This window comes from Ipomoea triloba, chromosome 5 (assembly GCF_003576645.1).
Source record: "Ipomoea triloba cultivar NCNSP0323 chromosome 5, ASM357664v1".
NCBI lineage: Eukaryota > Viridiplantae > Streptophyta > Magnoliopsida > Solanales > Convolvulaceae > Ipomoea > Ipomoea triloba.
This window is the reverse complement of record NC_044920.1, coordinates 29295730-29315804: the sequence shown is the minus strand read 5'-3', so window position 1 is coordinate 29315804 and position 20075 is coordinate 29295730. Positions and strand designations below refer to the sequence as shown.

Below are 20075 nucleotides of genomic sequence, written 5' to 3'. Positions count from 1 at the left end.
ATGGTTTTATATCCACAGAGTGAGTGAGCAGACTATTGCAATCACTTGAGTCAGGCTTTGAGAATCATACATTTACTTAGACCTCTTATCCTCACACCTGCCACTGCCTTTGCCTCTCAAATATCCTCCACTCAATCCTTAATCCTTTCACTCCCCCTAAAACATCCCACCCTCTCCCTCTTTTCCTCCCACTATTCCCTTACCATTTGATCTCTTTACTATACTGTTTTTCCTCTCCATTTATTACAGAAATGGCTGCTGCAGTGAGTGCTGCAGTCTCTCTTCCTTCATCAAAGTCTTCCTCTCTTGCTAGCAGAACCTCTATCATCTCCCCAGAAAAAGTCTGCTTCAACAAGGTACAGTTTTTCTTGCCTGAATTTGTATATTATAAGATAGAAAAATTGGGTTTGTGAGTTTGTCACTTTGTCTTGATGGGTTCATTCACTTTTTGCCTAAAGTTACAATCTTTTTTTTACATATTATAAGATAGCAAAATTGGGTTTGTGAGTTTGCCACTTTGTCTTGATGGGTTCATTCACTTTTTGCCTAAAGTTACAATCTTTTTTACTTTCTTGTGTGGAATGGCTCTTTTCTTGATAACCTTTGTGATAAGGGAACTGAATTGTTTTGTTAGATCTTTTTCTTCTGTGGAAGTACTGTTTTGTGTATAATAATTCTGACAAGGGAACTGAATTGTTTTGGGTAGGTGCCTTTGTACTATAGAAATGTGTCATCTGGTGGGAAACTGGTGTCCATTAGAGCTCAGGTAACTACTGAGGCTCCTGCCAAGGTTGAGAAGATCTCCAAGAAACAGGATGAGGGTATAGTAACCAACAAGTTCAAGCCAAAAGAGCCTTACATAGGGAGATGCCTTCTTAACACCAAGATCACTGGAGATGATGCCCCTGGTGAAACTTGGCACATGGTCTTCAGTACTGAGGGTATGGCCCGGGTTGCTCGATCTCGTGCTATTCACTTGTTACATAATATGTCCAAATCAGGTGTTTTGATTAGTTTTAATTGAAGTTTGGTGTAGTCGGGCTGATTTGTGTTTCGGGTTTTGTTAGGGGAAGTCCCTTACAGAGAAGGACAATCTATTGGGGTTATTGCTGATGGAGTTGACGCGAATGGGAAGCCTCACAAGTTGAGGTTGTACTCAATTGCCAGCAGTGCCCTCGGTGACTTTGGAGACTCCAAGACTGTAAGCTTATGTAACTAAAATTTGTATATGGCATAATTGAAAAGGGTGTCTATATTGTACTTTTAATGCCGGTTAAGTTAAATAGATCTTGAATCTTATAGCCATAGTTTCCGAATTATGTGTCTCTGTTAGGACTGAACATTATATGTAAGTCAAATATCACCAAGTTTGCTGCACTCTTTAAGTCTGCTCTTCTTTGATAAGATGAATAGGTTTAAAGTTTAAATGTTTTACACAGGTTTCTCTGTGTGTCAAAAGGCTTGTCTACACCAATGACAAGGGTGAAATCGTTAAAGGAGTTTGCTCGAACTTCTTATGTAAGAACTGATGACACTTATTATCTTCGGATCATATGGAGTAGATTATGCTGTAGAATAAGCATTTAGCCATGTAACTTGTTACACTCTCTATATCAGGTGACTTGAAACCGGGAGCTGAAGTGAAGATTACTGGACCTGTTGGGAAGGAGATGCTCATGCCCAAGGATCCCAACGCCACTGTTGTAATGGTACATATAATTGCCTGCCCCGAAGAGTAGTCTTACAACATCGTGATTTTGGCATTGTTGTTGGCTTCAGTTGATTGCCCATTAACTCATGTTTTTCTCGTTCTCCTCGAATCATTGTAGCTTGCCACTGGAACTGGAATAGCCCCTTTCCGCTCATTCTTGTGGAAGATGTTCTTCGAGAAGCACGATGACTACAAGGTACATATACCAACAACCTAATTTTCTGTTTAGTATAGGAAAAGCGGAGTAACTGATCTGATGAAAGAATCGTGCAGTTCAACGGCTTGGCGTGGCTTTTCTTGGGTGTTCCCACCAGCAGCTCTTTGCTCTACAAGGAGGTAATTTCAATTTTCAATTTTCAATTTTCATCAACAGTGCTATGAAACCAAATCGAAAAACGTGTTCTGTCTCAACTGAAAGTCTGTTCTGCTGAACGTGGCCAGGAATTCGAGAAGATGCAGGAGAAGGCTCCCGAGAACTTCAGGCTGGACTTTGCGGTGAGCAGAGAGCAAACGAACGAGAAAGGCGAGAAAATGTACATCCAAACCCGAATGGCGCAATACGCGGAAGAGCTGTGGGAATTGCTGAAGAAAGACAACACATTTGTGTACATGTGTGGACTTAAGGGCATGGAGAAGGGAATTGATGACATTATGACCTCACTTGCTGCTAGAGATGGTAACATAATGTCCAAATAATGTCCTCATTTTCCTTCCATTTATAACTCTTATATTCCTTCTTCTTCTTTTTCTTCTTGTTTTAGGCATTGACTGGGCAGAATACAAGAGAACACTGAAGAAGGCAGAGCAATGGAACGTGGAAGTCTACTAAATTTTTTGCTGTAATGTACAAATTTCCGGCCATTGTCTTATGTGCTTTTTCCTCTACTACATCCATGTAGATAGATCACATAACAACTCTCCTTTGTAATTTTGCATTCCTATAAAATTTTCCTCTTCTCCATCTAATCTCCATTCATCAAATAATGTCTTCCCAGGCCTCTCAGGCAAGCGTTCACTTCAATTCTTCTGTCTCTCTTTCTCTAATTTTCCATTTCTCTAGTTTTCTGTTCTAATATCTCTACACGCCCTTCTTTTTGGTATGTGTGTGGTAATTGCATTGGATTTCAATAATTTTGAGAAGATTTGTTGACAGATATTTATTTAATTTGAAATTATTTGTCCAATGACCTTGATATAGTGGCAAAAAGTGACTCTTCTAAATAGGAAGTCATGAGTTTGAGTCCAGTGATATTGATTCTGTGTGCTTCGATAGGTTGCCTCAGTAGGCTGTAGGCTAACAGATACTATATTGTATTAGAGTTTGTGCTTCAGTAGGTTGTCCTATTAGGCGTGATATTGACACTGTTTGTGCTTTAGTAAGGTAGGTTGCCTCAGTAGGCTGTAAGCTAACAGATATCATATTGTAAAAGAGTTTGTGCTTCAATAGGTTGTCCTATTAGGCGACGTTGTTTGTGCTTTAGTAGGTTGTCCCTACAGCCGCACGATATTGACATTGTTTGTGCTTCAATAGGTTGTCCCTACGCCAATAGATACCCTATTAGGCGCGATATTGACGTTGTTTGTGCTGCATAAAAGATACTATGCAGTAACAGAGTTTGTGCCAAGTATTACAGTATAACGGAGTTTGTGCTTCAATAGGTTGCCCTAGTAGGCGCTATATTGACGCTATTTGTGCTTCAGTAGGTTGTCCCAGTAGGTGTGATATTGAATTCAAAATAAGTTTGGCATGAAAGGAATTGGATTCAAAATAGAGGGAGATATGTAAATAAATTTGTGTTTAGGGAGTGGTATTTTGCAAAATGAGGAGTATTAGGGTTTCGATTAGCTAGCCCGCCCTCTACGCCACGAATATTTAGTATATAAACACTACCACACGCACATTCACACGCATTCATACTATAATCTGATTTGTGATCGATCAATGGCGGAGGAGAGGAGATCGAGAGGGACGGTGGTGACGTTCAGTGATCAGAAGGGGTACGGCTTCATCAAGCCGGAGGATGGCGGCGAGCAGCTGTTTGTGCATCAGACGGCGATAAAGACCGAAGGATTTCGGACGCTTCACGAAGGTCAAGATGTGGAGTTCGTGGTGATTGAGAAGGGAGGGAGGTATCAGGCGACTGATGTGACTGGACCGGACGGTGCGCCGCTCGAGACCGCACGCGGTGGCGGTCGGGGATATAGCCGCGGCGGCGGCGGCGGTTACGGATTCGGCGGTGGCGGTGGAGGAGACGGGTATAAACGGAGGAACGGCGATGGATATCGTGGTGGTGGTGGAGGAGGAGAGTGTTTTACCTGTGGGAGGACTGGACATTTGGCTAGGGATTGCGATCGGGCCGGTGGTGGAGGCGGCGGCGGCGGCGGTGGCGGTGGACAGTGCTACACCTGCGGCGGTTACGGTCATATGGCTAGGGATTGCCCTAGTGGTGGCCGCGGAAGCGGCGGCGGAGGAGGAAGTTGTTTCAATTGCGGCCAGCAGGGGCACTTGGCTAGGGACTGTAATGGCGGCGGCGGCGGCGGCAGTTACGGCAGTTTTGGAGGCGGCGGCGGTGGCGGATCTAGAAAGTGCTATGAATGTGGACAGCCGGGCCACTTTGCCAGGGAATGCAACCAAAACAGTACCCATACATAATCATATGCTCTTGGATAATGCTTCCCCCATTCTTTTGAACATGATTTCCCCTCTATTGTCTTTAGTTTTGCCATTTAAAACATTTTGAAGGCCATCTTATACATGGGATTTTTGTCGTTTTGGAATCATTGCTATGGAGTATATGTTTGTTTTTGTATTGCAAAGGGAATTCTCTCTCTGGTGATCTGAATGCAAATATATACAAATGGTTGTTGGCATATTTTATTCTGTGTTCTTGTTTATAGTGTGTTGATATATGGTTCACCTTGTTTATTTGCTTGTGTATATGTGACTTGTTTATATCAAAACTGTGGTGTAGTATATGAAGCCCTAGAATGGTTTCTAGGTATCTTGTCTTATAATCAAGTCTACATTGTTACCAGTATAGTCAATCACATTTGTTGTTCTCTATGATTTTGTTTGTTTCAGTGTCAGCTTTATGATTGGAGTATCTATTAAGTTGCTTAGAAATCAAAATCCATATGTGGCAATGGATGTTCAAAGCACATAAATTATAATGGTGATTATTTGCTGCATTGTTCTAACTGTATGCTTGGATGTTTAGCTGGCTTAAATGTCACAAATTTGAGTTTGGGTTTAAGTTTTGGCTAGGCTAGATGTTATAACAAGGGGGCAACCCAGCTAAGTTGGTAACCATAACCCCGAATTGTTGATTTGGTAGCCACAAGGTTTCAGCTTGACTTTCCATAGGAGTTATTTAGTGGCCTTCTTCAAGGCGGGTTTCACCCAAAAGGATGAAAGACACCTTTGGGTTGCGGTTGAGGACTTGTGATTGATTAGAGGTCCTTTTCTGCCTATGATCACAAGGCAGCCGGGTTTCATCCAAAGGGGTGAAAGCCACCGTTGAGTAGCGGCAGCTGACTTTCCCTTAAATCAAAATGTCTTAACTAGTGATTACTGATTAGAGTTGCTGATTATGCACACATCTTGGAAGCCATAAGTGTGGTGCTGTATGTTATGAAAATCTTCTTGTGGAGTTTGTACCTTGGCGTGGAGGTGCAACCATCTTTACTGCCATTCATGCCATAATTAATAAACCTGTTTGCAGAAAATGGGTACTTAAAACTCTTTGATGGAGTTCCCATCAAAAGTGAACTGTCTGTATTTGCTTGAGATAATTGGTTTTTGGAGTCACTCTTTCCATATTTTATACAGTATTGTTCAAGGGTTAAGAGGCTGTGCTAAGAGTGAAGTCAGATAGGAAAGCAGAATAGAGTTTTGATGCATCTGAGATTTGAACCATGTAACTAATAGCAACCAGTAGAATTTGTCAATTTTGATCTACACTATCATTCTTCAAATGGGCTTAGAAATCTTATCAATATGAGCAACATGCTTTGGGCCTCATATGAAAGAAAGATTAGTTTAATGGGAGTTAATAATTTAATATTGTTTTATAAGGCTAGTAATACACACACAAAATCACAACAAATAAATGGAGATTGAAAATTGAAAATGCAAAATGCAATTCTCATCCATACATGTTTTGGAGGTATTGAGTCCTGTCCTTTTCCTTCCCCCACCCAATTCTTGTTTGGCTGTTTCAATTGGCTTGGCAAACCCAGAGGTGCATGTCATTTTCACTGCCACTCAGATATCACCACATAAAACACATCTTCATTTTAAATACTTGTTTATTGTGTTGTGTTTGGATGTTTATAATTTGATGAGAAATTAATTAGGTAGAAACATTTTAGTTTTCTTGATTAACATGCCTAATTATACTTTTTTTTTATTTAGAATTATTTCATTACTTTTTCTAATTAATAATTGTTTGCTACTTATGATATAAAGTATAATACTTATTATAGAAAATTTAATACTAATTTAAAATAATAAATTACTCCCTCTATCACATTTTACCTGTCCTATTTATTATTCATTGGTCAAACTAACTCTTTTTTCATTGCTTATTTTCTTTAGTAATTTTTTATTATTTTTAAATTTAATTTTGTGTGTTTAATAGTACTTTTAATGTAGTTTCTAAATATATAAATTTTATATATTAATGCCAAACTGAATAATATGAAAATTTTGATTAAAAATAACTTCAGTCAAGCCTCGTTAAACAAATCAGACAACCAAAATGGGACGGAGGGAGTATTATTTATAATAGATATTGTAATATTTATTTGTGAAATTGTGATGATTATTATTAATGATAAATATTATAATACTTATAACTAAAATTGTGATACTTACATAGTGTATTTGATTTTTATAATTTATTATAGGGATTAACCTATGGATTGTAATAAAAGTTCATTAATTATTTGATTGTTTAATATAATACATTATATATTCATAGTTTCAGAACAGAAAAAAGGTTTTTTTTTACTCAAATAAATTAATTTAAGACAAGTAGCGAAAACTTTACTCCATTGCGCACCATTTTCCAAACTAATAGATCGATAGACACCAAACTTGTTAGCATGTTCTGTGGATTATAATGAAATATAAGAGGAAGCACAATATGAAGATATAAAGCAAAAGTATAGTCTACAATGCCATTTCGATCATCAATAGTTCAGTACTACTTTTGTTTGTTGTGTCTTCTTTATTATTGCATTATTATATTCTTAATTATCCTCAAAATATTTATCTTTGATTTCTTTTTGCATGTGATATTCTATATATATATACACACAGAGAGGAAACGGTAGTTGAATAGACCCAACCGGTGACCAATATGTTGCTGGTAAAATTATCGCCGTTGACCGTTATTAACCACGGTTGATCACTGTTCATTCCCATCGCTGGCAACCATTCGCTGGTCGTTGAAATTTTCCTTAAAATTGTCACCTTATTCCAGGCGGATAACCGGCTATTGGGTTTAGATGCAAGAATGAGTGTTTAATTGTACTTTAAAAAATTTATAGGTTTAATTATACTTTGGTGTAAAATTTAATCGTCTATTTGACGCTTTTCCCATTATAAAATCAAACAAAACAAAAGGCTTCGGTCACAAGGATTCTGTGGAGAACTTTTTGAGAAGGAATGTTTTTTTTAGTTGAAAGTTGAGGCTCATTGCAGATTTGCAGTGGCATGTGACGCAATTCTTTAATAAAAGTGGTGGGAAAAAGAATTTTGGCGAAGAAAATGTTAATTAGAAAGATGAGAGGAGATGCCAAAAGCATATATAACTTATCCTCAAAGAACATCACTCACACCAAAAAGATTAAAGATGTTGATGCAAGTATCAACACTCAATTCTCTCATGGAATATATATAATGCCAAAACCCCTTCTACTCACCTACCACCTTAATTATCCATTGCTTTCCCTAAATTAACATATACATCATTCACTATTACCACATCTTCTCAGAAAGGTTAATCTATCTCGATCCGATCCCGACCAGATAGAGTATTTGAGAGGATGTAAATCACGGTAACTCAATGGTTCAGTAGGTAGACAGGGCGAAATGCCATGCACACAAGAGATTTAATAATAAAAACAAAAATCTTCTTGGAATGCATTTTTTTACAATGATTTTCTCTCTTCTATTTTTTTTCCCCCTCTTTTTCTCTCCCCATATTCTTTCTAAATGACCTGACAAAAATCATGAAAAAGAAGATGCTATAAATATAAATATAAATGTAAGCCAATTGTAACACAATAATCTCATGATGAAATGGCATGATTGAGAGAGAGAGAAAGGTGTAGTAAATATCATATCCAACCATTCTTAGCCACGTTTTATTTATTAAATTTTTTAGATAAAGAATATTGCCACGTCAGTTGATGGATCGGATAATATATTACAAAAACGGGCAGAAACGAACAGTGAAACGAAAGTGCCACTAAATTACATAACAATTGGTGCGGTGGGGGGACAGGTGGCACCACCTCTTCCCCACCGCATTGTCCACTCTCCTATACTAATCTTTATTTATTTATTTTTTTTCTCTTTATTCCTATCTATGTTGTGAATTGTGATCAAACTTCTTTGACCCATACAAGTTGTTTTTAAATCATAATAATTAATTAAAACTATATTACTAAATCTCAAAATTATACTCTCTTTATTATTCATATAGCAATGAATATGGATGACAACAAGTAAAATACGCTTCTATGGAGTATTAAACTTTTCTCAAACTTGAGAAAATAACTATGAACAGATACTAAATTGTAACAGAGTCAGTAGTACTCGAAAAAAAAAAAAAAAACTTTTCTCATACTCAATTAACTATAGAACTATCTGAATCTGTTAGAATGATACTGATACGGTTTCATACCCGTTTAACACAACAATAATGATGGACTACAATTAATTACGACGCACAGAAACTCACAATACCTTAATTTAACTATACAAAATACTTTCTTCTGGATTGAGAAATCATTGATAATACTTTGAAAGTAGTGACCAAATGGGTGAAGCATGATTCTTGTACTTGAATGTCAACTCTTCAAATTCAACCCATTAAATTTCTCATTCCTTTCGGACAATAAATCAAATGGTACCGTAACAGAAACCTACTATACACCAGGCCATATGGATTGACCATTGCATGGCAACATTATTAACCATATATATTGGCACTCAAATTTGCACCACATGTAACATTTATACTATTTTAACCGGCCATCACTATCAAAATTAGTAAAATTCATACATTGAACTTATTCTTCATAAATCATAATGTAGTTTTCCCAGTGGGCTATTACTCGAGTAATTTTAATTTATCTCATTCACGGGACTTAAAGATAGAGACAAATGGGTCCCTTAGGATCGGGTAAAAAATCATTGATATTTGGTATGCAACCTAATTGTATAAATTGCTTATTATATATAGGAAGCCGGTAAGGGTCTCCAAGGCCACTTATAAATTAGCCCCCACTCTCCTCCTCCACCCAACTTTTCCCAATTCCTATCAATATATTTATATTTATATATATAAATACTTGATTTTCTCTAAGTAGCTTCTTGAATTGGGGTGGTGGAGGTTAAAGCTGAGTTAGTATATATACTCTGATCTTCTACTTACACTCATTCCAGCCTCATTTCTACTTCTGCTACTGCAATTAATTTCTCTATCTCCCATCATTTCTTAATAACTTGAATTGACTGCAAAAACCCATTGTTTCAACTTTGAAGCTCTGATCTCCCATTTCTCCCCCTTTCAATTCTGAGGTGACCCAGCATATATTCATTCTTCTTTCTTCTCAGAGGACCAAAAAAGGACCAAATTAAACCATCCATCTTCAAGCTTAATGGCTCTCTCCTGTACTGCAATTCCCAGCCTTGTCCTGCTCCTCTGCTTTCAAGGTATGTAAACTACATAATATATATATATATATATATATATATATATATAAACTAACTCTATTACATTGTAGTATTTGTTCATTTATACTTTTTAAATCTGTTGAAACACAAAGAATTTGATCTCATAACCTTCTATATGGGAGAGTCACTATATGCGATCTTAGGACAAGGTGTTTGATATATATATATATGTAACAAACTTTGTATCATTTAGACAATTTCATTTTATTATTCCATATAAGTTGAACAAATTAGGAAATAACCAAGGTAGTAGATACCGAAAAATAGAGTACCTGATACAACCAATTATGATATATATTTAGTTATACTAGGTGCAATACAACTAAGTATAATATATTTAGAAGCAACTCTAGTCAAGTTGGTCAGACTGTTTAATTTTAACCCAGTTCAGAAAATTATTTAAGAGAATCATTTCGTGCCACTAGACCACAAAATGTTACAAAACTTAATGTAAAAAAGTTTAAATAGAAATGGCATCAGTATTTAATATGAAATCACATCCACATTTTAATGTTGTTACATTACATAACAGGTGCCATAGCTGCAAAATTTACATTTGTAAACAATTGTGAGCAAACAGTGTGGCCTGGAATTCTGGGCACTCCCGAGCTAGACGCCACAGGGTTTGAGCTAACCAAAGGCAATTCTCGAACATTCCAAGCCCCAACCGGGTGGTCGGGCCGGTTCTGGGGCCGAACCGGCTGCAACTTTGACGATTCGGGTCAAGGCTCATGTCTCACCGGCGACTGCGGCTCCGGCCAAATGGAGTGCAACGGCGAGGGAGCACAGCCGCCGGCGACCCTAGCCGAGTTCACCCTCGGCGCCGGCGGCTCACAGGACTTCTATGACGTCAGCTTGGTGGACGGGTTCAATCTCCCCATGATGGTGGATGTGAGTGGCGGCGGGTCGGGTCCCTGCGCGCCCACGGGTTGTGGCGACGATTTGAACCAAAAATGTCCGGCGGAGCTGAGAACCGAAGGCGGCAGAGCTTGCAGAAGCGCGTGCGACGCGTTCAAGACGCCGCAGTATTGTTGCTCCGGCGCGTACGGATCTCCGTCGACGTGTTCTCCTTCGGTGTACTCGCAGATCTTCAAATCGGTGTGCCCTAAATCGTATAGCTACGCATACGATGACACCACCAGTACTTTCACATGTACAGACGCCGATTACATCATCACATTTTGTCCTCCATCATCATCATCTGCTAGGTAATGTACCTTTCACCAAGTAATTTGTAAATTGTATCTATAGAAATCAGTTTTCTTAAAAAAAAACCCTAATCGGTGAATGAACTTCCTATATTTGCAGTAAAAAAGGGTCGAACTCGAGTACAACAGTTGGGTCGGGGTCAGGATCGGAGCCGGCACCGGAATCAGGATCCGGCGCCGGGGCGGCGGTGGGGACGGGGGAGACGGCGATGCTGGCGGACGGGACGTGGTTGGCAAGTTTGGCCACCGGAGATTCAACAACAATTCACCCATTTACTGCAATTCAATTTCTCTCTTCCATCATTGCTCTTGTAGTTCTACACAATTTATTTATGCTATTATAGAATTATTATATTTTTCTTATTTATTTATTCTATTTTTTTAATTCCAAATTAGAAATGTTAATCAATTGGGTATCTCCTAACTTTAAAAATAAGTGAACAAAAACAACTCTAGCAGTTGTTATATCGTGGACCTAGTTCAAAATGACATCGTGTTTATCAGTATATAGTGTCTAATTTATGAACATTAAGCTTTGAGTTTTTGAACATATGAAAAGCGTGTTATGAGCATGTAACAGATTGAATATTTATGAATATATTGTGCCTAGTTTATGAACATAAATTTTTGAGTTTATTGACAAAAAAAGAAGTCATTTTAGATTAAAATCCACATTGCAAGGTGGATCATGATTCACAATATAATTTATACAACTCCAATTAGGTACTCTACTAGTGGCACCCGAGTGCACTCATATGGAAGGGGATGGATTCGAGCCTCAGCGGAAGCAATGTTGACTCTTTGTGATTCAGCAGGTTGAGAAAGTAGTTATAAACGTATACTACATTATAACACATAGTCAGTAGTACTACAAAAAATATTTCTGTCACATCACACTGTTGTTCCTTTTCTTTCAATTGATAAGACTAAAATGCTCCACGCTTTCTATTATTTATTTATTTATTTATTATTTCTAAAGACATTTAACTTAAAGGTAAGAATAGATTTTGTTTATTCACAAACAATAAAGATATTTTAGCAAGATTTTTTATGAGACAAGAATATATTTCTTTTAAGTTATTCTTAGACATGTTTTTCATCCTAATGGAAACTACTATAAAGGAATCTTTCACTACTCATCCACAATTCTGTTGTTCCAAACTCTGAAAGAGTGAGTATTGGGATTACACCAACTTACAAAGCTAGTAATTTGATTGATTAATAAATGTGATATAAAAATAGATCTAACAATTGATTTTCCCCATATTTGGTAACATAGTTAGCTTATCAGTCAATTTTTGACTTATGTAATCACTATTAACTGTTTGACTTAGTTAAACAACAAAGTGTTTGATTAATTAGTATTTTGTAACAACTTATTGCTCCAAAATATTAAAATTCAAAAAGCTGCTCAAAACAACTATTTTGATCATCTTTTTGAGAAAGTCATTTTACATATAATCAGCTAAACATCTTTCTACAATTAACTAATGCTATCAACTAGTCAAACACATTAACTCAATTAGCTATCAGCTATTTACCAAACACCCCCTTTGTATAAAACCACTTCACACAATTTTTTGCATGAATTTAATATTTTAATATTCTTATTTTAGCTTAACTATAAATCAATTTTTTATAAATCACTCAAGCATATTCGTCCAATCTTCAAATAGAAATCAACTTTTATAATCACTCATAAGCAGATTCATCAAATATTCAAATATAAATGAATTTTTTAAATCATTCATAAGCAAATTCATCCAATATTCAAATATAAATCAATTTTTATAAATCACTCAAGCAGGTTCATTCAATATTCAAATATAAATGGGATGGATAATCATAGGTGACAAGTAACTCATCACTCTGCTAGACAAATCAAGAAAATAGTGGGGGTCCACCAATGCATCACTACGAATAATATGTCAACAAAGCTACAACGAAATGGCAAAATCATAGGTTATATCACTACTAAATTCATTTTATAATCTAATGGCATAAAGATGAGGCTCTTAGGCCACCTAAATTGCTAATAAACAACTAATTTCTTCAATGCTATGATTGCTTCAACTTGTCTTTTATGATTTTCACTTTGGACTAACTAACAGTAATATGAATCCCCTGGTCCACCGTATAATGATCCATCATGATCTTGTTGGGCTCCTATACCTAAATACCAGCACCTAACACCTTCAAGCACCATTGGTCCAAAACCGCAATTTATATCGTGGACTCTAGTCCAATATACAGAATTTGACTTCATAAAGTACATAATTTATGTTCATAATACACAGAATTATATAGCTGAGTACACATAAAAACTTAACATAATACACAAAATTCATGTTCATAATGCACATACACACGATATAATGAACATGAATTCTGTGCATCATGAACATGAATTTTGTACCTCATTGTGGACCTGGTCCACGATATAACAATTGGGTCCAAAACCCAACAGCAACTTATTGGAACTTCTATAGTGTCTACCCTGCGTCTGTATAGAGGTATAAAGGGAGAAAATACAACTCTATCAAGTACAAGGCATCATAGGATTCCCCAGCAATCTACATATTGCTAATAAGTGTGTGCAATACTAATCAATAATCAAGATTATTTTATTGAAGATGCTTTTGCAACAAGCACGGCCATTCTAAGATGACAGCCCTTTGTTTCGTGATTGATCAATAGACTCTTGAAATTTTCAGCTGATGGAACATGACAAGGCCTAAAGTTCACAATAATTCACCTCAATCACAATTTTGTATATACAATGTCACCTTCTCAGTTCTCACTAGATCACAAACATGAATATTTCAGGACAAGACTCATGCATATAGCGACTGTGAAAGCAATAAGGACCACTGGCCACTGCAATTATATAGAGAGGGAAATATAAAGTTGAAAACGCCTAAAACTTAATTGCATAAATGAGTTGATATGAGTTGAAAGATCAGACTATAGATATAGGGCAATATAGGACCTCTAGATTCTTAACCAACTTGTGCTCAGAAAGAGTAACGTAAGATAAAAGGGCTGCTGCATCCTGAAATGTAACTTTCAGCCTTTCAACATATTCTGGAATTACAAAAGCTACATTCTGGACCACTACACCTTTTTCTACTCCACAAGAGAACAGCAAATTCAAATCAAGACCCGAAGTTCAGAAGTTTACCTTCTCTGATCTTCCACCGGCATCTTTTGAATTATAAATGATTTGTGGATCAAATCCCTCAACTTCTTCATGTTGAAGTTGATTCCTGTGTCAGGTTGTCAGGATGTAAAGTTCAATGCTCCCTCTAATCTTTCAATCCATTCCACAGATAAAACACTTTCAAGTAATAAAAGAAAGCAATATCATATCTCCTTATCCTATATACCATATGCAGGTTTATATTGAAAGGACAAAAGCATTTGCCTCTCAAGTCTCAATTATGCAGCTCTAGTGTCTTCTAGCCGTTCCAAAGTACACCCTAGCTTTACAAAAAAAGTTGTGATTTTCATCCTAGAGCAACAAAACTGTGAATCTCTATTGCAATTTGGCTCAGATTCCATGTCTGGTTAGCATATGTTTTTGGTAGAAATCACATATGATTCTATTTTTTTATTTTTTTATTTTTTATTTTTTGTGTTAATGGAGGTTTGCAGACCTGAAAGGCGAAAATTACAACTTTTTTGTAAAGTAAGGTGTGTATTTTGTAATAGTTGAAAGACAGACTAAAACAGCGAGACCTGCATAATCGAAGGGCTAAAAATGCTTTTTTCCATATATTAACTTATTATTAATGAAAGGAAGCAGTAAATAGTCTACTAAACAAACTTATTAGCACATGGCCAGGCCACCATGCTCCCAGAAAAAGATCAATAGGGAGCAGAATTGGCTAAATAAAGTTGAAGAAACAAGATTGATCCACCATATAGCTCAACCATAAATGCATGAAATTTTTAATATCTTGTGAGGATATTGGGGATAACAAATCCACCAACTTCTCTAATGTGAAAAAATTCAATTACAAAAAAAACATATTAGGAAGAAAAGATATACATAAATTAGTGATCAGATTACCTCCCCTCCATGTGTTGAATTTTTACCACGTTATTTTGACCAACAAAGGATAGCAGTGATCCATCTCATAATTGGGCCAAGAATCATCACCATAAAGGAATCTCTGATGACGCCCCCAAATTTCTGTGTCATACTTGTTATCTATGCTGAAATTCAGTCCACTGCCTTCAACCTTTGCAAGGAACTTTTCCAATGAATCACCTCTTTTAGGGCTAAAAAGTAGTGCTTCAGAGGGACCCTCTTTCTTTAACAAGAATTTCATAGTTTCAGCAAGACCTTCATGGAATTCCTTAAAGAATGTGCTGCAAAATAGAAATGAAGATGGCAAAAGGTGACTTGAGGAGAAAAAAACAAAGGTGCCTCAAGAATTAAAACTTAATTACCAGTCACTTGCAATAATGACATCAAAGGTATTAGAGATATCTGAGACATTTTCCTGACCCCAATGCAGAACCATTGACTTAACCTCTGTACCACCAAACACACTTGAATTGGTAATTATATTACGCTGTATATCTGAATGTTAAAGATATCCAAAGAGTGTCTGCTTGCATAGAGAATGAGGAAAAAAAAATGTAAATCAGAACTACAACAGAAACTGAGATATTATCCAGTAAAGGAGTTACATCATGGATCAACTTTGTAGGCAGTTTGGTGGATCAATAATCATAAACTTTATGGTTTTACCAGTTGGTTCTTGTTCAGTGCTAGTAAGTAACCAAATTGAATGAGTTTATTTTTCTCGGACAACATTTCAGAATTCCAGATACAAAGGATACAATCAACAACTTGAGGATTTCCATCAGTGATCACAACTTCTAGTGCTTCTGTGGCTATTGCAACAACTAAGCCAGCTAAGCCATATCCCGATCCAAGTTCAATCACTCTTTTATGCCTAAAAGAGGAGAATAATTGCACAAATTGGAGTTGAAGTTATAATGATAAATATTGAAAATGCAAATTGTAACATGAAATTCAGCAGGCTCTACAAACCTGAACATGTCTGCATGTGACAAGCAGTAGTAGGCAAGGACATCCTCAGACGGCCATTGACCTACCCAACAACGTGGTAAAGAAAGTTGAGCAGTTGAGCACTAACTGATATTAGTACATAAAATTCATGCAATTATTTACTCACCAAAAAAAAAAAAAAAAAAGGCAAATCAAGCTGGTGCCTACAAAAACTTTACAAAAAAGCTAAGCATGGGACGGTTGGGCACTTATGTTTCAGCTATGCACAAGAGTTGAAATTCCAAAACCCCTCAAAATATGAAGAAAAAAAATTTAATCCAAAATCACCACAAAAGTCGTGAGGGTACTTGGTATATTTCCTAGAAGCTCCATATGATTTTATTTTTTTTCACCTTGCAGGCTCTCCTAATAAAGAACAGCTCCTTGACAAAATTCATCATATCAGCCACTACAATCCAAACAGCAATATAAACCTATTTTACATGTCTTTTGCAACCTTAGTGCAAAAAGTTGTGGCTGCTTGAGGCTTCACTTCATTCACACACAGAGCACCTATTAGCCAGCAGTTTCCCATATCATTAGTGAATTATTTTTTGTGAGAATTGAACCACATTATTCGAGTGAAATAGACCTCAGTGGTGGATTTGGGTCTTGGCAACAGCCATTCGCTGAAAAGGTGAACCATATCCACCATCAAAATTTATAGTACATTCTAACAGGAAATTGCCCTTTTCAGGTTAGCAGTAAGCTAAACAAGCTAATAGCATACGTTGTCCAAGTTCAATCACTTGTAGAGTAGAGAAAGCAGCTTCACACTCTAAATTCATGCTTTCACTCTTATAATAGAGATCATCTCTCTTATTTGCAAGAATATAATAAGTATTATTACAAAATTGGCGCTAAAATATCAATTAACTGTTATGAGTATCAGAGAACATTATTTCCTAATTCTCTTCATAAGAACAAAGAAACCATGTACATAGGAAGTGCTAGAAATTCAATATATTACAAGTCAATTATCTTTTACAAAAATTTCATGCACAAGGAAACTGAGACATGAACCTATATTTATATAAAAAATAATAATAAATAAATAAGCAATGGTCAAAGGAAAAGAAATAGCAAATTCCATATGTTTAAGAGTAGACCATGGATACAGATAGCAAATAAGGCGTAAAATTACAAGATAAAAAATAATACGGAGTAATAAGGTTAACTGAAAATTTAAGATTTAGAGTTCATAGGAAACTTACAAACAAGCCCAGTGTTGTCAATATTAAACCTGTTACAGACCTCAAAGTCGTTGAGATCCACAAGATCATTCACTCTCTGGCTGCATCAAGATCCATAAGTAAGAAATCAACATAATGAAACCAAAACCAAGTGAATATAGTAGGAAAAAAAAAATTGAACACATTTCAAAAATCTATTCTCAAAAAATAATACTCCGTAATAATTAATTCCTTTTTTTATGCAAACAGTGCAAAGGCAATGCTACAGATAGGGAAGTTTCATAGTATTATTTTTGTCATATTTATCAAACATGTACCTAACATAGAACTTCCCTCAAATCTTATGTGAGATTTTAGAAGAGGAAACTTCATAGGCAAAATTAGATAAAAATAGTAGTTCTCAACTGCATATAATTGTATAATGAACTGTGAAAATATAGTTTCATGCTTTCTGTTCACAATGGAATGATGCATAAAGGACGAGCATACAACCACTTCAACAGTGAAAATGGGGTATAAATATTAAATAACATATTCAAAGAACAATAGAAAGCTCAAATACAATAGATGGAAATGGGAATATGAAGCCTAATGATGAAATAGATTATACAGTAAGAAATATGAAGGGAAACAAAGGTGCAGAACTTCAAATGCGAACTCACTGCAGAACAAGCTGGGGAGAATTGGGAAGAGGCAATGTGTAACAGAAAGGAGCATCTCTTGAGCTGCTCACTGCATCTTTTATTGACAGAGAATCTGAATTTTCTTCCGAACGATTTTCCAGAAAACTGCACGGTATCAAATTGAAACCCCGAGTCGCCTTTCTCGATATTTGCTCAACACCAGAGCCCGTTTCCGATTGGTTATCTGGGAAGAACTTTGTTCAATACAGCTTGCAAAATACAGAGTTTATATTACGTATTAGACATATGATCGGACCTAGATTGGATGCCGGGCGACGAAGAAGAGCACGGCGAAGGATTTTCCATCTGAGCGATGACGGTTTTGTGCTTGAATTAGAGTCTATCGCTTCCATGTATTCCCCCCACTCCGGTTGATTCAACACTCCCGTTCCAGTTCTCAGTTCCTCTTTGCGACGACGAATGATTCGTATACGGAATAAACGACGCCGTTTAAGAATTTTAAATTATTTGAATGCCACTTTGACCCTTATATGAGCATGATCATATAATGTAATGGCAATTAAGGTTGTCAAAGCGGGCCGGCATGCTCCACCGCAAGCTTAATGTTTTGCTCGCTTTTGTGGGTTGGTTCGTCAAGTTCACGAGCTAAGAATTGTGTAACCATAATCTGTTCCACGCATGTTGACAGGTCTCGCGGGATGACATTTGTTTTTCTAACAAATATTTAAAAATGTTATCGAAGAAATCAACATCATCAACTTCCAATTCCGTTGATTAATAAATGTAAATGCATGGAAAATAAATTTAATATTCTTTTTTAAAAGATGTGTAGCACTTGACTTTGTCTTTAGTAAATACTCTTCACTTTTGTAATGATCAAAGCATGAGCATCTTTATTTATTTATTTTTGACAAGGCATATCCAGTTCTCCAAGAAATCTTCAAAAAGAATGGAGAATTCACATCCTTAATGACTCCACATCATTTTACTAAAGCCTTTTGATTCCTAGTGTGTGTGTATATATATGTGTGTGGGGGGCAACTCGCGCGGGAATGCGGTTCTTAGCAGGCCAAGCCCGTTCTTTTGCAGGCCATCTTTTGTGGCCCTAACACGTCCCATCGCGAGGCATGTGCAGGCCAACCCGCAAGTTTCAACCAACTTTGACATCCCTAATAATATATATATATATACATTATATATTGAAGGACTATATAATTTATTTCATAAAATATAAATATCAATTTCATAAGAATGGTTTACATTATTATTGTTATTGTAGGCACTGAAATTTTAAATGGGTCGATTTATATGCTATTGGGCCTTGGTCGGTAATTAAATGTTTTAATTTTGTTGAATTGGGCTAATATTTATTTAATTGGGTTGATTAAATTGTCCAATAAATATTTAATTGGTCTAAGTACTTAATTAAGAGTAACTGGATTGTTCGGCCAAAGATGGTAGAATATTTAATTGAGTTAGACCATATCGTTTGCATTAATTGGGCTGCCTAATTAGCGGATTTGACTTGATTTTAGCCTATCAAGAATGTATGTGGACCATGTAATTTAGGAAATTGTGGATAATTTTAATTGATTTGAAGATAGGATGGATAATGAACTTGAATGTTATAGTGTTCCAATACATTTCTCATATTTAAATTAAATTGAGAATTATCAAAAAGGATCAAATTTGTTAGATTTCTCCTACATTCACCATTATTAATAGTGATTTCAAATTAGAAGAAATGGAGTTCTGAAGGTCTGCATATTGAAACTCTGTCGGAATCTCGTCAGGATATCAAGTACTGGAAGGCCTTTGTACCCCTTCTGTTTGATACATATTATTTGTAACCCCTTTTGTTTGATACATATTATTTGTAACCGATACACTTTAAATTTAATATATACAATTCAATTGAATTCAATTTTTCGCGTTTACAGTTGTTGTTATTATTATTATTATAGAGTATTGATATTGGACATTTATTAAAGCACATCGTGCATAAAAAATACTAATATATACAGTATGTCACATTCAATTTCATTTTGTTTAGATTAAGAAGAAAATCATTTTGATTAAAAAAAAAAACAAGAAAAGGAACTGAAAGGATCAGTTTCGTTTGGTACAAAACAATGGACAATGGGAGTACCTAATTGGGGTCTACCACTAAACCACTCCACATAAATGTAAAACAAATCGGAACAACATGTAACTGAGTCATTTGTCAATCCTCGTCATCCTCACATTTGTCGGTTTCATCTACTCGG

General features: G+C 36.1%; 4 protein-coding genes across 5 annotated transcripts; 3 read left to right on the top strand and 1 right to left on the bottom strand.

The window, feature by feature from the left end:
- Positions 1-59: 59 nt before the first annotated feature.
- On the top strand, positions 60-2732 carry LOC116019938 (ferredoxin--NADP reductase, leaf-type isozyme, chloroplastic). The gene is made up of 9 exons (XM_031260335.1): positions 60-356; positions 707-941; positions 1068-1201; positions 1440-1518; positions 1618-1709; positions 1830-1907; positions 1985-2047; positions 2153-2387; positions 2473-2732. Exons 1-9 carry the CDS (start codon positions 252-254, stop codon positions 2538-2540), a joined length of 1089 nt encoding a protein of 362 aa, XP_031116195.1. The 5' UTR covers positions 60-251; the 3' UTR covers positions 2541-2732.
- Positions 2733-3139: 407 nt separating this feature from the next.
- LOC116019939 (cold shock domain-containing protein 3-like) lies at positions 3140-4584 on the top strand. Its single transcript, XM_031260337.1, has one exon. The coding sequence runs from the start codon at positions 3654-3656 to the stop codon at positions 4362-4364; it is 711 nt and encodes a 236-aa protein (XP_031116197.1). The 5' UTR covers positions 3140-3653; the 3' UTR covers positions 4365-4584.
- Positions 4585-9211: 4627 nt separating this feature from the next.
- Positions 9212-11280, top strand: LOC116020941 (thaumatin-like protein 1). The gene is made up of 3 exons (XM_031261515.1): positions 9212-9659; positions 10213-10888; positions 10989-11280. The coding sequence occupies exons 1-3, from the start codon at positions 9605-9607 to the stop codon at positions 11230-11232; spliced, it is 975 nt and encodes a 324-aa protein (XP_031117375.1). The 5' UTR covers positions 9212-9604; the 3' UTR covers positions 11233-11280.
- Positions 11281-13510: 2230 nt separating this feature from the next.
- Positions 13511-18282, bottom strand: LOC116018914 (calmodulin-lysine N-methyltransferase). 2 transcript variants are annotated; one of them, XR_004098626.1, is made up of 9 exons: positions 18104-18282; positions 17827-18031; positions 17186-17265; positions 15954-16014; positions 15740-15855; positions 15344-15476; positions 14961-15262; positions 14070-14154; positions 13511-13622 (listed from the first exon to the last, which is right to left on the bottom strand). XR_004098626.1 is itself a non-coding variant. In XM_031258953.1 (8 exons), exons 1-7 carry the CDS (start codon positions 18198-18200, stop codon positions 14983-14985), a joined length of 972 nt encoding a protein of 323 aa, XP_031114813.1. In that variant the 5' UTR covers positions 18201-18282; the 3' UTR covers positions 13791-14154; positions 14961-14982. The 2 variants fall into 2 exon arrangements, 1 of the variants encoding a protein (XP_031114813.1); XM_031258953.1 differs by lacking the exon at positions 13511-13622 and having other exon boundaries at positions 13791-14154.
- Between the last annotated feature and the right edge of the window lie 1793 nt (positions 18283-20075).

Bases quoted from the DNA above. Each gene is read 5' to 3' on its own strand.
- LOC116019938 (XM_031260335.1), top strand. From the start codon at position 252: ATGGCTGCTGCAGTGAGTGCTGCAGTCTCTCTTCCTTCATCAAAGTCT. The intron at 1,202-1,439 runs GTAAGCTTATGT...TGTTTTACACAG, and splicing joins ACTTTGGAGACTCCAAGACT to GTTTCTCTGTGTGTCAAAAG. The intron at 1,710-1,829 runs GTACATATAATT...GAATCATTGTAG, and splicing joins CCAACGCCACTGTTGTAATG to CTTGCCACTGGAACTGGAAT.
- LOC116019939 (XM_031260337.1), top strand. From the start codon at position 3,654: ATGGCGGAGGAGAGGAGATCGAGAGGGACGGTGGTGACGTTCAGTGAT.
- LOC116020941 (XM_031261515.1), top strand. From the start codon at position 9,605: ATGGCTCTCTCCTGTACTGCAATTCCCAGCCTTGTCCTGCTCCTCTGC. The intron at 9,660-10,212 runs GTATGTAAACTA...ATTACATAACAG, and splicing joins CCTGCTCCTCTGCTTTCAAG to GTGCCATAGCTGCAAAATTT. The intron at 10,889-10,988 runs GTAATGTACCTT...CTATATTTGCAG, and splicing joins CCATCATCATCATCTGCTAG to TAAAAAAGGGTCGAACTCGA.
- LOC116018914 (XM_031258953.1), bottom strand. From the start codon at position 18,200: ATGGAAGCGATAGACTCTAATTCAAGCACAAAACCGTCATCGCTCAGA. The intron at 18,032-18,103 runs GTCCGATCATAT...AGTTCTTCCCAG, and splicing joins TCGCCCGGCATCCAATCTAG to ATAACCAATCGGAAACGGGC. The intron at 15,263-15,343 runs GTAATTAAGTTT...TCTATTTTGCAG, and splicing joins GTCATTATTGCAAGTGACTG to CACATTCTTTAAGGAATTCC.